The sequence below is a fragment of the Diorhabda carinulata genome, chromosome 5 (genome assembly GCF_026250575.1).
Source record: "Diorhabda carinulata isolate Delta chromosome 5, icDioCari1.1, whole genome shotgun sequence".
NCBI classification, from domain to species: domain Eukaryota; kingdom Metazoa; phylum Arthropoda; class Insecta; order Coleoptera; family Chrysomelidae; genus Diorhabda; species Diorhabda carinulata.
In genome coordinates, this window is record NC_079464.1 from 20,938,687 (window position 1) to 20,952,844 (window position 14,158).

Sequence of the window (14,158 nt, forward strand, 5' to 3'; positions counted from 1 at the left end):
CTTCTGAAACTGCCACTTCTTCCTCTTCCAATTTATATATCCTTATAGTTTCAAAATTGATTTTTGTCCAGTTATCTATTTTATTATTTTTTTTATTTTTTCATATTCCTTTATGGGTTGCGAAATGTTATTGTTATTTTTATGAATCATTTTCAGATGTGTATTAGATCTAACCACGTATGAACGAGAAAAAACACATAATATTTGGCAAGAGTTAGAAGACGGAGCAGGCTCCTTACATCTTCTTCTGACTATAAGCGGTACAACAGCTTCTGAAACTATATCCGATCTAACAACCTACGAAGATAATCCTCGAGAGAAACAAATGATACTTGACAGATATGTAAGTAAACTTCGCAAAGATCTTGGTGTCTGGTTACTTGTGGGGGAGGTTTGTTCGAGAAGTCCGCATTCGGCTTCTTCAATTACCACTATTATCAATAGCGAAAAATCTGTGAAAAATATGTTTTACAGGCATGGCATAGAACATTTCACAATCTTAAAGATGTTGGTCATTTGACTGTTAGAGTATTTAAAGCTCAAGGACTTGCTTCGGCAGATCTTGGTGGTAAAAGTGATCCTTTTTGCGTCTTAGAATTGGGAAATGCTCGTCTTCAAACGCAAACCGAATACAAGACACTTACACCATCTTGGAATAAAATTTTCACGTTTAACGTTAAAGATATTAATAACGTTTTAGAAATTACTGTTTTTGATGAGGATAGAGATCATAAGGTAGAGTTTTTGGGTGAGTGTCTATATTAAAAAATAAAATAGGTTTAAAAAGTGTTGTACAAATTATTTAAATTTTGTGTTATAGGGAAAATTGCAATTCCGTTGCTAAGAATAAGAAACGGAGAGAAAAGGTGGTATGCACTGAAGGATAAGAAATTGAGGACGAGAGCCAAAGGAAACGGACCGCAAATTCTACTGGAAATGACAATTATCTGGAATCCTATTAGAGCATGTATTAGAACGTTGAATCCTAAAGAAGAAAAGTATATGCAAACTGAAATAAAATTCAAACGACAAGTTTTTGTTAAGAATGTTCTGAGGCTCAAAGTTTTTATCATGTACTTCCTAGAATTTGGTAAACTATTTCAGTAAGTGTCATATTATAAAAATTTTAAGAGAAAATCGTTTCATGCAAATATAAAATGTGTTTTTGATATTATCCTATCATTTTATTTTGACGTCTTCTAAATTTCCAAAATCAAATTGACATTTTTCAATTTTCATTTCTAAAACCAGAGCAAGTCTTTCAAAATCATTGACGACTTCTAAAATTGTTATCAAACATAGTTCAGAAACCAATCTTGAATCAAGGATAGGAAACTATTATTAACCCCTAGTGGATGAGAAACACTAGATTTTAATCTTTACGAATTCCTCTTACAGAAACTGTTTTGAATGGGAATCAAAAATACAAAGTTTCTCCGCACTCCTAATATGGTTGATTCTCTGTTACTACTTCCAACCTTGGATGTTTCCAGTTTTGATACTTTTGATATTTCTGAAGCAATATATAGTGAGATCATTGGCGGGTCCTCTTCAAGTTCCTTGGGATGAATCGCAGGATTCAGAAGTGGACGATGACGACGAGGAAGATAAAGAAAAAGAAGAGAAGAAAAGTTTGAAAGAACGTCTACAGGCCATACAGGAAGTAACGCAAGGTGTTCAAAATGCCATTGGAAGAATTGCTTCATTACTGGAGGGTGTGAAAAAGTATGTTGAATGTCATTTTTGTATGATATGAGATTTGAAGTGATGTTTTTTTTAAAGAATATAATAATGAGTCTTGATATCTCGATATATTCTCTAGATTTTTAATAGAAATTTAGAAAGTTTCGTTAATAAACAAAGTTGTCTATGGAATGTTGCTTTTGAAAAAATCGTTCATGGTTGTTTTATAAGAAACATTTCATTTATACTGTCTCTATGTAAATTTATTATCTACAAAAACGGAGCTGATGAAAATTATACCGTCTAATACAGACAAATTAGGCGATTTTGAGCTAAAGCCTCAAATTAAATTGGGCGGCTTAGATTTACGGGCACGGATTTTCGAAATTTTAGGAAATTTGAAAAACGAATAAGTCGGAAACTATGAGGAATGCGAAAAAAACTGTTACAAAAAATATAGAGTACGAAATTCTCTACAAAAAATTATGAGAGGTATTTGTTCCTAACCTCAAAATTTTTACCTTAAAATGGGTTTATACACTCAAAAATATTTAGAATCGCGAAAACTACCAGGGGTTTGGAAAAAACATGCTGGGAAAAAATTTAGAGCACGAAATTCTCTACGGATTGTTCTGTAAGCATTTTTCACAACTTCAAAATGTTTACCGTAAAATAGGTTCACCACTCAAAAACATTTTGAATTGCGGATAACTCGAAAACTATGAGGAATATAGAAAAACTGTGACCTCGCAATTTATTTTTGATCTGCGGGAATAAGAAGAAGGTCTATACGGCGGATGACCCATCAATTCGTTTTTACCTTTTAACGTTTTTATTTAAATCTAAATCTGATGTACGACCACGATTGATTTCAGAAAACACGGTGGTTCTAGATGGTGCTTTATCACCAAAAGCCGAAGCTAGTTGATCTGCACATTGCTGTTTGTTTAATCCATTTCGAAAGTCATAGAAAATCATCGCACGAAAATGTACGCGATTTAAATACATTTTTTGACAAATATGAATGTTTCAATTAATTTTAAACTAAATAGCACTCGTATAACAACTTTTAGTGAGTACGTTCATCATTAAAAATGTCAAACTTCATGATGGCAATGTCATATTTGACATATATACATCAGTGTTGCCATATCTCAAAACTTAAGTAGCAGCCCTCGTATTTAACGTTATGTTTTTTGGAATGTATCTCAGAGACCTGTATATACAAAATACTTCCAGTTTAAATAAAATGAACGATATAATGAACAGTAAATTATCAATTCACATTAACTACCATTTAACATACGATCCCAAACATGCACAAAAATACATTAAACTTGTTCTATTTACGCAACATAAACTGTCACAAATGGAACGGATTTTTTACAAAATGGCAATTAATTAGTATTATCTCAGAAAAATACGATCCGCTATTGAAGTATATCATTACTCAAAAACTTGTTGTATCTTTTTTAAGTATTTATTTCTGCTGTCAGTAGAAAACGATAAAATGTAGGAAGTTTCTATATACTCAAGTTTATTGTTAGCTTAGGTGCATATTGAGCTGTCTGGCACGGTCCAGGCAGGGCACATCACAGAGCAGTATTGCCAAAAATACTGCGTCACGCGGTTTTCCTCGCATATTTGAAAGCAGTGTATTCTGTGTGTGATGTCCAAATATTTGTATTTACATAGTGAGTGAGATTCAGATAACAAAAAAGAAAATTCTGTAACTATCTGCAAAACAGGTTCTCATGGGGAATTTGTTCTAACAAAGGAGTTGTGTAGCGGAAGGTTTTTGAACTACTTTTGTCTCGATACGAAGTTCCAACCTCTTATAAATTCTGGGAAATATAATGCTCGAAAACCTTTGATATTATTGAGGAATATAGTTTTTTCTCACCAAACACTACGGAAGTTATTTTAATGAAAAGTCTCTCACCATCTGCAATGTAGAGAATTTTGATATTTCCATCTAGATTTTTTTGCTTGAATTTAATTTTCTTTTTCCGTGTATTAGGCGTAGTCGCCTGTTTTATCTTCGAAATCCTTATTTCCTATCCTGCTTCAAGGTTGTGGCTCCACCTTTTTCTGGGTCGGCCGGTACTCCTTCGACCCAATTGGGATTTATCGCGCGCTATCTTGACCAGTTTCTTGTTATTCATACGACTTATGTGCTAATTCCATTCTTTCTTTCTTGATAAAACCCATTCGTTGACTTCATATATTTTGCACAATCTTCTAATGTTCAAACTTCTTTCCCTGTCCAGTAGAGTTTTTCCGGTTATCCTACGTAGCACTTTCATCTCTGCTGTTTCCATCATTCTATTGGTTTTCGCCGTTTCTGGCCATGTCTCTGCGGTGAAGGTCATTATGGGTCTTGCCGTGGCCTCGTATATTCTCGATTGATATTATACAAAACTGGATAAACACGCACCAATTGAATTAACTTTTCGTTTTGATCCAATGCAAATTCCTAGCATACATCGGCGCAGATGAACTTTTATGCCACAGTTTCTGTGCCTCGGCCACAAATGTGGAGCAGTCCACGTGCGAGACTTCACTGCTGTGCGCCACATTTTCTAGCGAACACGTAAGCTCCAAAAACTACCTTGATCTGTGCCGCGCTGCACTTCTCTACCCTAGGTCTCAATATGCGAATGCCTTACTGATGTCAGTAAAAAGATTAATTTGACTGTACTCGTTTGTGATTCCGTTACTGATAGTACTAAATATGATTTTTTCCTTTTTTAGTATGTTCAATTTCACGATTCCTTATTTATCCTGCATAGCGATATTTCTTCTAATCGTAGCGACCATTGTGTTGTATATAATGCCGATTAGATACCTTCTGATGTTGTGGGGATTAAATAAATTCTTCCGGAGAATTTTACGACCCCATTCAGTACCAAATAATGAACTTCTCGATCTTTTGTCAAGAATACCCGACGACGAGATATTGGTAAGTGATAATTTTGTAAGAGCAAGTATATCAGCAAGTATATCAATCACTATAATCTATTTTTCTATTTTATTTAATTTAAATAATGTCTGTTATATTGATATCAGATCTACGTACCTCATAAACGATTGGAAAATGTTTTAAAGTTTTAAAAAACTACTAAATACAATTAATATGAAAATCAATTTAATAATAATATAGTTAAGTGATACAAAGTGTCCTTTATTTTACCCTCCATTAACGTATCGTCTCGGATTACGTAATTTTAGTCTTATATTAATATGACTGTGAAAAACCATAAATATACTCACCTAATTTGTATTTATCATTGTATATGTTAAGATTTGTTACCTAAAGCAAGTTGTCAACTAACCACTCCTAATAGACGGAGAGCTGGGCTACATAAAAAAGGCTTAAAACGGTTCCCAAGATCAGAGCCTGAAAGTTATAAGTAAAATCCTAGTTCATTATTAAATGACTACTAAATGGTGTGAAACGTTTGCGTTTGAAAACGCCAGCCGGTTTTCCACGTTGTAAAACTTGCGAGAAAAATCGAAACGGTTTCCACGTAAAAATTGTTTAGAAATGTTCTTAAGGTCTCAACTAACAGCCGTAAAGCAGTGGTAGAGGTTTAGTTGCACAAAAAACCCTTGGCAGAGGCGATTGAAAAGTGTCGGAAAACCGCCCCGAAAAATCGAGCCGTTAACTAAGAACTGTCGTAATGCGTAATGGCAAAAGTTTTTGATGAAAATAAACGATCGTAATAATTAGATTCAGATTTCTGGAATAACTGCTTTGTTTTTTATCGCGTAGGTTAACTAGATTCGATATAATTCGATTTTTTGACTACATAACAGTTAATAACCGAAGTTAGGAACATTGTGAAGTATATAAAAAGGAGCGTCAATGCAAGTGACGAATTACGGAAGGGACAGTTAGAGATAGGACTGAAAGAAGGTCAATTAAAAAAAATGATACACGATGTTCGCACAAGATGGAACTCTTGGTTTTATATTCACGGAGTTAAGTCCATTGTAGAAGCAATACTTTTGATTCGACCTGAAGCTACACCAATGGTTTCGAGCAATGAACTGGATGGCACCAAAGAAATGATGGAATTGCTATGCCCATTTGATTAATTAACCAAAGAGTTTTCTGGAGATAGCTACTTAACGGTGAGCAAACCTAGTTAGCTGTGTCTGTGAAGTACTGGAGAACATCAATGGAATAATACTTCAATATTAAGAGCAATTAAAGAAACAACTAGCCAGAAAATTTGATACCTTATAGCATTCTTCAATCTTATCTATCTCAACCACTCTTGACCCCATATTTCAGCTCATGCATTTCTAAGATAAGGTGATCGAAAGTAAAGTATTGAATTACTCAAATAAATATGTACGGGAATATAACAGATCGCCTGGAACTGCAACAAGGAATGACACATCTGACGAATTTGACATTTGGAAATACTATAAGCAGCTGACACTTAATAACATGAAAAATGAATCACAGCTACAGCTATACCACTAGCGAATCCGAGGTCCAAAAGTACCTTTTAACTTCTCTAATACCAATAAAGAGAGATGTCATTGGAATTTAGAACGATATGAAATATCTATTTCGAAAACTTTCCAAAGTCGCAATGATAAACCATCGTTCCCATCGTTGTCCCAAGTCAGCGATTGTTCTCGGAAGCTGTAGCAAGTAATAAGATGTGTTTCAAAGTAATCAAATGCGTTAATAAAGCATCCTATTAAGAAAATAAAAAAACGTCGGCAAAAACATCGACATATTGCTCTTATCGATAATATTTTTGCACATCGGTATTTTTCAAAATATATCGATGTTTTAAGATATCGATGTTTCATCACTACTCCTAATGGGAACCAACCTTATAGTTAAGTGATTCCAAATGTCCCATAGACACTTGAAGTTCTATTAACGTATCAAATTATGTACTTACTTTTATTTTATATTGATGAGACTGTAACGACCATAAATAGCCATTTCTATGATTAATTATAATAAGATTTAGTATTTAAGACAGCTTGTACACTGATACGGTGTTCTTAATATTTGACATTCGTCGAGTACAGTAATCAGATTATTGAAAACACTTTATTTATTTATTTTTGCTTAATAAATAGCTTTTTACAAAGTTTTGACACGAAATATGAATCATCTTTTGATAGATCACATTTTTATAAACACTTTTATCAAATACAATTTGTACAATTATATACAATTTATACAAGACATACAATTAACAATATAATGAAACTAAGACTAAAGTCAGACTAAGCCCTCCATTAAGGTAAACCCTCCTCTCGTAAGCTTTTGAAGAAATCAAATTTGTTATCGACTTTCCACGCTATTCGAAGAATTCAATAAAATCTCAGCGTCGATTCTAAAACGTCCTCTATATATATTTTACAAGGTCTACTTAAGGTTCAATTCCAAGTAAATTTGTGGTGATATTATTATATTTGCTAAAGAGTTTGGCTAATATCTTTTCAACTTTGTTGTTTATATACAGTCCTCATAAAATTTCGATTATCTTTCATAATTTCCTTTTATTTCATCAAATTTTGTATGCTTATTTCCGTGAGAATTCGCTTTTTCTATTTGTTTAGGGAACAGAACAAATAGAATAGAATATATTTCTGTATGGTTATATTCTTGTTTTTGTTTATTCTATTTTTCATATCATAATATATGAAAATTCAGTGTCCGTGCGTATGTTCAAAAACGAGTCAACTGATATTCATGAAAGTTGGCAAATATATGTAATTTGGTCCAACTTAAATGATAAGATATTTATTATTTAAATTGACGGTCTCAATAATTGATTATTAATAATAAACTGATCATCAACATTGATTATTGTTATTAATCGATGGCGCCTTAAGTGAATTTCTTTACAGAGAACTGTAAAAAATTTTCCTTTGCACCTCATAGATGGCGCCACACTTTAATGTGATATATTTTCTTAGAATATACACTATATATGTCTTATTTTACCTATACCACTTAGCGTCGCCACCCAAAAAATCCAGCCTTAATGCCCGTAGCAAGAAGACTCGATGTGTACGTGTTGAAAGGGCTCATGAATTTGTCGAACAGAGAGCAGAAAGAAATGCAGCACAAAGAGTTCGTGCAGCTGAAATTCGTGCACGAGAACAGCGTGATAATCGACGACAAGAAAATGCATTGAGAAGCAGGGTGGCACGTCAACAAAACATAGATTCATATAGAGAACAAAACCGAGAAAATCATCGAACCAACCGCGCAGTTTCACGTGGATCATTTGTTCGTCTTGCATTTAATTATGAACCAGATTATTACTCGTCTAATTCCAAAGTTATTATTCGTGCGATGGACAAAATATGCATTTATTGTCAGGCGTTAAAATTTCGCAATGAAACACCCGGCATGTGTTACGTATCAGGAAAAGTTGTATTGTCACCACCCCTAGTCCACCTGAACCTTTGAAATCCCTTCTTTCTGGCATTTCAAATGAATCAAAATTATTTTTGCAAAAGACACGAAAATTTAAAACTTGCTTCCAAATGACGTCGTTTAAGGCATCCAAAGTTTGTGATTTGTCATCTGATAGTCGTAATTTTGAGACAAAATTCAAAATTCAAGGCTAGGTATATCATAAAATGGGATCATTGATGCCAATGCCAAATGAAGATCCAAAATTTCTTCAGATCTATTTTATGGGCAATTCTAAAGAACGTGTAACAACTCGATGCCAGTATAATTTCATCGAACAAGCAGAAGAGAGACCAATTGTATTGTCATTAGAATTATTTCAAATCAAATTACTCAGCCACAGCAACGCGTGGCCGGGTCTGCTAGTAGTGTATAAAGTATATTCTTCCTCGGCTGAAGATAATTCAAATCTGGCAGCTGTAAAATTGCTGTTACACATGCCAAGCTAGACTCATGACTGTAGAGTTGAAAGTTATTCAAAATATTGTCACTAGAAACAGATATACTCAATCCAATTGTATTTCTACTAACAGGTATAACAAATTTGTGTAGTATTTTATTTTCGGGATTTGAAAACACAACTTGGGAAGTATTCTTTTCCGTAAACTCACTTTCTTTATAAGGTTTTTTTTTCTTCTATTTTGTTGAAAGCAAATACGAATCTAGCTTCAGTTACCAAATCCACTACTATTGTAAAAATTTTCTTTAAGGATTTCAATTTGGCTTTTATTGATCCTCAACTGTTATGGTTAATTCCATACTGACCTTGTACTGTGACAAGGTTATTTGACAATCGACTTTGTGTTTATGTCTACAAAAACAAATTCTTCCCTTTCACAGTAAGATTCCCACTGTCCTCTTCGTATTTAAGTTTCTTAAACAACATATTGCTGAGTATTGCTGAGCTTAGTGCAGCATTGCCAAGTCGAAGGCACCGCTGCCAAATCGAGTGCAGCTTGACTAAGTCGAGAACTGCATCAAACGGATACGAGAGTCCCATGCACCTTACCTCATATAATATTGCGCTAATCATCAATGAAAATAATCAGTTCTCAGTAGTTAAATAACCAAATTCAAAACTTTGCAAAAATTATTTATGAAGCGAAAAAATAATTAATTAAATTTGCTTTCAATAATCTGATTAACGTACTCGACGAACGTCTATTAAGGACCCAGTATCCGTGTTATGGATATTTATGGTCTTTAGAGTCACATCAATATAAAATAGAAGTGTCCAAGGGACACTTGGAATTACTTAACTATGAGGTTGGTCAGTCAGGAGTGGTCAGTGTAAAACCTGGCTAGCACATCTTATCGTATACTAAAAAAACAATAAATTCTGGTAGACCAGGTCTGTCATAGTCACATTAATAAAAAACAAAAATTATGTAATCAGAGACGATAACGTTAATGGTGAAATAAAGGACACTTTGTATCACTTAACTATATGATTAGAATAAACTGATCCTCAGGAGTGGTAAGATAATTCAGGTCTCATTTTTGAATTCTAATATAGCTAATTTTCGTAAAATTAACTATAGAATCTAAAGAAGATGTAGACGATGCAACATTTGAAAAATATAATTTAGTTTCAGCCCAAAAAAACAGAAGAATAAGGTATTTTAATTGAAAAAGGTTTGTGTTATTCTTCTTTTAGAAAACAGTAAATTGAAATTTGAAAACGATCTAAATACAAATATAGTATAGAAAGTATAGAAAAGTGAGTAAGAAAAAATAATATTATGAGCGAAATTAGCCTTTCAATAGATAATAATGATTCAATATACTTGCTATTTATTTTAACGGTGGCTAATAATATAGGTCTGCGGGTGTCAAATGGAATAATGTGGTATTAACAATAGTAATAGTACAAGTACAGGTGTGGACAAAACATTTGGTGAAATGAGGGTTTACATGCTTGCATTACATCATGCTCTTCAAAATTTGTTGGTGATAATACTAATACTAGAATAAGTTCGTACTAGACTTCTGTTATTTTCAGGTAATATTTTTGTTAAATACTAATTGTTTTCCTAATAAAAAGCAAAGCCTTTCAATCTTTTGAAGTAGTGACTAGACTTAAAAAAATGAATTGACTTAAAATATATATTACTTGTCTTTACGGTTGTTTCCTCTGCTCTTACATCTACTATTTCTTGTGTATTTTGTTTTATATGTGCCTCTCAAATATTTCGGTATGAAAATTGTACTTTCTAACTATTTTTTCACAATTTGCCTACTATTGTGACTGTACAGTTGTCAATATCGACAAAAACTGTACAGTTATCTGTGCAGGAAACTTTACATCTATTACACACACACGTGCGCGAGAAAAAACCCGTCCCTCTAGGTATCCACCCCCGGATAAATCCACGGATGGGTGCGAAGAAGAACATTTCAACAGTTCCTCATCCTCATTTGAGTCACTGTTTCATGGGTAGACTCCTTCCACTCCCCTGAGTTCTATGAGAGATTCTAGGATTTTATGTTAAGAAATAGCCTGTTGGCTATACACTCCTGTCTTCTTGGTTTGGACGTCTTAGTGTGTGTGTATTTGTTTGGATGCCTCGGGTAAACTCTTTCTAACCTTCTTCGGCAAGAAAATATCTAATCCGAGTGATCCTTCGTCGATGTATAACTCGGCATTTGCTCATAAAATACGGAGTTACCGTGTCGTGAGGTGTCCTCTTGTGTGTTGGCGTTTTCTTAGCAGCTAATGCATGACTGCTCATTTTTGTAGTGGTGTTTGTGGCCGGTTTGTTTTCCGTCTTCTTTGGGTTTTTTGAACCCCCTCTATAGTTGACCAAGTACTTTCCTCCGCAGTTCTTTGTGGCTTTTCTGTTCCGCGCATCTGTCGTGTCATTGCACGGATCGGTCAAGAAGCCAGAGAGTCAAAATAGCATAAATACGTGACCGAATCGATCCTACGCCGGTCTGGTTCACTTCGTCGAACAAGAAACTTCTCGAATTGAGATTTTTGAAGACCTCCGACACCAGACGACTCTTTAGTTAGACTGAAGGCCTTGCTCATCACCCCAAGATGTTTGCACCCATTTTGGCATAAAGAAGAGGGTCATCTCCTATTGACGAGATCCATCTGAACACGACGACGACACATTTTACGCAGTGCACGTGCTTTGGCCGTGATGAAAACTTTGGCATCTGTAACTTTGTCCGTCGTGCCTTTTCTGCTCTACCGCACTTATTTTTGTGTGGCTTCTTGTAAGATTGTTCCTCTGCAGACTCAATTACTACCATGTATATCGGTAACAATTTTCGGGTGTTGTCGGGGTTTTTTGTTCGTTAGTTGTCATACTTTTTTTACTTTTAATCCGTTTTCCTTCTGTCTCGACTTCCGACGCGAGGGTATTTACTGCCTGTCCTTTTACGACTAGCTTCCTTTCCTTCTTTTCGTTGATATCATGGCTACGAAGAATTTTTTTGAATTCTATAAAACTAATTCTCGCTTTGGTTATTCTTGCTCATATATCCGTGCTATGATATGATTTGGTCTATTTGTATGTTTTTTTTTAGTCTGAAGGTTTTTGAGGCTCTGCTATTATAGCGGGTTAGTTAACTCAATGTTTTAAACAAGTAGATTGATCGTTTAAAGTTTCTCTTAAGTATGTTATTATATTCATAAGCATTTCGAAGAAATTTTATTAAATGAAATGTGATTGCAAATAAAAATTTGAAATGAATAACCGTCATCAATCGAAAACTATGAATCTGTGTATCCATTCCCAGGGAGGATTTGTAATAATTTGTCTAGTTTTATGTGCCTTTCATGCCTCTATTTCAAAATTTAGAACAAAAATTGTAATGAGTTATCACATAATAATCTACCATCAGTTTAGTTTATCCTTTTTATAAACGAGATAGGGTTTAAAATCAGGTGAGTAGCATTTTTCTATTACGGCAAAGCATGTTCTGGGTTAACCAACATATAACCACCGTGTCATAATGAGAAGTGGTGAAATACATGGACCTTCAGGTCAACTCTACTCTACATTGTTACCCCTTTAAAAATTTCAATAGTAGAGGTTGAGAGATAAGTGTTGTGAACGATTTTTTGATACCTGGAAATACTCCCGCATTTACCCGGTTTGGAATCATAATAAAAACATGCTAATTTAGCATTTTAATGGTCGCAAAAAAACATTTATCGAGGTGCTAGAGTCAGTTTGACCAATAATTGGATTGATTGACTTCTGGCTCGGCTTTTCGAACTAGATTTATGACTTATACGAAACATCAGTTGCCCTTAAGGATGAAGATATATAGCATTTCATATCTTTACCTAAGTTATCAACCAATTAAGATAACTTAACCTAACTTCATGTAAACCTAACCTAACTTATTTGCGCCTAATCAGAAAATGGATTTGTTGCTTGATTTGCTTGACAAAGTGGGAGCTTCCAATTCGAATGTAAATGAAAATTAAATAATAAAACGGTTATTTTCGACTTTTTTCTTCATGTACGTATTTCCCCTCTAGAATCAAGTCCCCATCATCTAAAAATAGGCCCCCAAAATCAAACCTTTGTTAAATTCATAAATAAAAAATACGGGCAGAAGTTAAATCGGCCAGATAGCAGGTAGACGACCTTTTGGTGAAGGAAATTCAGCCAAGGAAATTTAGAATTCAATATTCGTCCATGTAAACTCGGCCAGATTTCAGAGTTTACTACCTTTGTTAAACCGTAGTTATCTAGTTAATTTGGCCGAATTTAAATCCCCCGAGAAAGAAAAACGATACTGGAAATGAACAAAAACAATTTGCGATATCTAAGACCTTGATGAATATTCTACGAAAATGCTAAACTAACGATTATAATAATTAATACTGCTTATAGTGTAGTCATTAAAGCGAAAAATAGGGTTTTACCTCCGAATTTTTTTACTGTGAAGCGATTTTCTCAAAATTAGACCTTCTATCGATATCCGAGGTTATTTAAAAAAAATTCTCACCACCGAGAAAATGTGGCTACCACTCATTCATTCGTTCAGATCATTTTCACTTTTGAAGTTAAGGGTAAGATCAGCCTAATTCCAAAATCTCATACAAATCGGTTCTCAGTATTAATTCTCTACACAATTGATGTTAATTTTGTGATTTAAATTTTATAATACGATTTTTATGGTAAAATGTGTACTTCTTCCATTCAAGGTCACTCATTTCACCACTTTTATAGAAAAATTTCAGCATTACCGTTATTTATATTGAATATTTTTCCTTTGGACACCGTGTATCTCAAATTATATAACCTGATAGTTATATTTCAGATCATATATAATCAAAAAATAATTTGTGAACACTGTTCAAACAAAAAAGGATACAGCTTATTAGTAAAAATATTCTCATTTAGTGCGCGTCATTAGTTGGGATAAATTACATCACTCAATCAGTCGTGTGGCTGACACACAGAGGGCGCTGCCATTGTCAAATCCACATGACGATCAGTTAGAGGAAAGTGACAGCAATTTAAGTTAAGCTACTTTTATTATTTTCAAAACAATTTTGTGTGTTAATTTAATATTGCTTCTTGATAAAAAATACTGTACAAGCTCAGCGATGGCTTCAAAAGTGTGACTTTGGACTCCAGTTGTTATTGGTTTGCTGTATTTAAACGTATTTGTATAGACACCTATGATGGTGAAGGTTCTGGTCGTCCAATTGAGGTGGTTACTTCAGAAAACATCAAAAAAGTCCAAAAATTGATTAAATCTAATCGTAAATTGATATTGCTGATGCTGTAAAGATATTACAAGACAGCGGGTTCACAATTATGCACGAATATTTGACCATGAGAAATCTTTTTCAAAGTTTACTCAATCACGATCAAAAACGTGTTTATGATTTAGAGCAGTGTTTGCCATGTTGGGATGCGTATGGAATATTGTGCCTCGATTATCTCCAAAAGGGAGAAACAATCAATACTGCATAGAGTTGCTGAATCGTTTGAATGCGAAAATCAAAGAAAAACGGCCTCATATGTCGAAGAAAAAACC

The 14,158-nt window shown here is 34.0% G+C and overlaps 1 protein-coding gene across 18 annotated transcripts in view; it reads left to right on the plus strand.

Annotated features, from left to right (window-relative positions):
* LOC130894344 (multiple C2 and transmembrane domain-containing protein) overlaps nucleotides 1-14,158 on the plus strand; it is an 88,083-nt gene that overhangs the window by 69,154 nt on the left and 4,771 nt on the right. For all 18 annotated transcript variants that reach the window (XM_057801107.1, XM_057801109.1, XM_057801093.1 and 15 more), the window contains 5 exons: nucleotides 157-343; nucleotides 475-748; nucleotides 821-1,103; nucleotides 1,399-1,725; nucleotides 4,438-4,645. In XM_057801107.1, coding sequence (XP_057657090.1) covers nucleotides 157-343; nucleotides 475-748; nucleotides 821-1,103; nucleotides 1,399-1,725; nucleotides 4,438-4,645 — 1,279 coding nt within the window. The remainder of the gene's footprint in view (nucleotides 1-156; nucleotides 344-474; nucleotides 749-820; nucleotides 1,104-1,398; nucleotides 1,726-4,437; nucleotides 4,646-14,158) is intronic.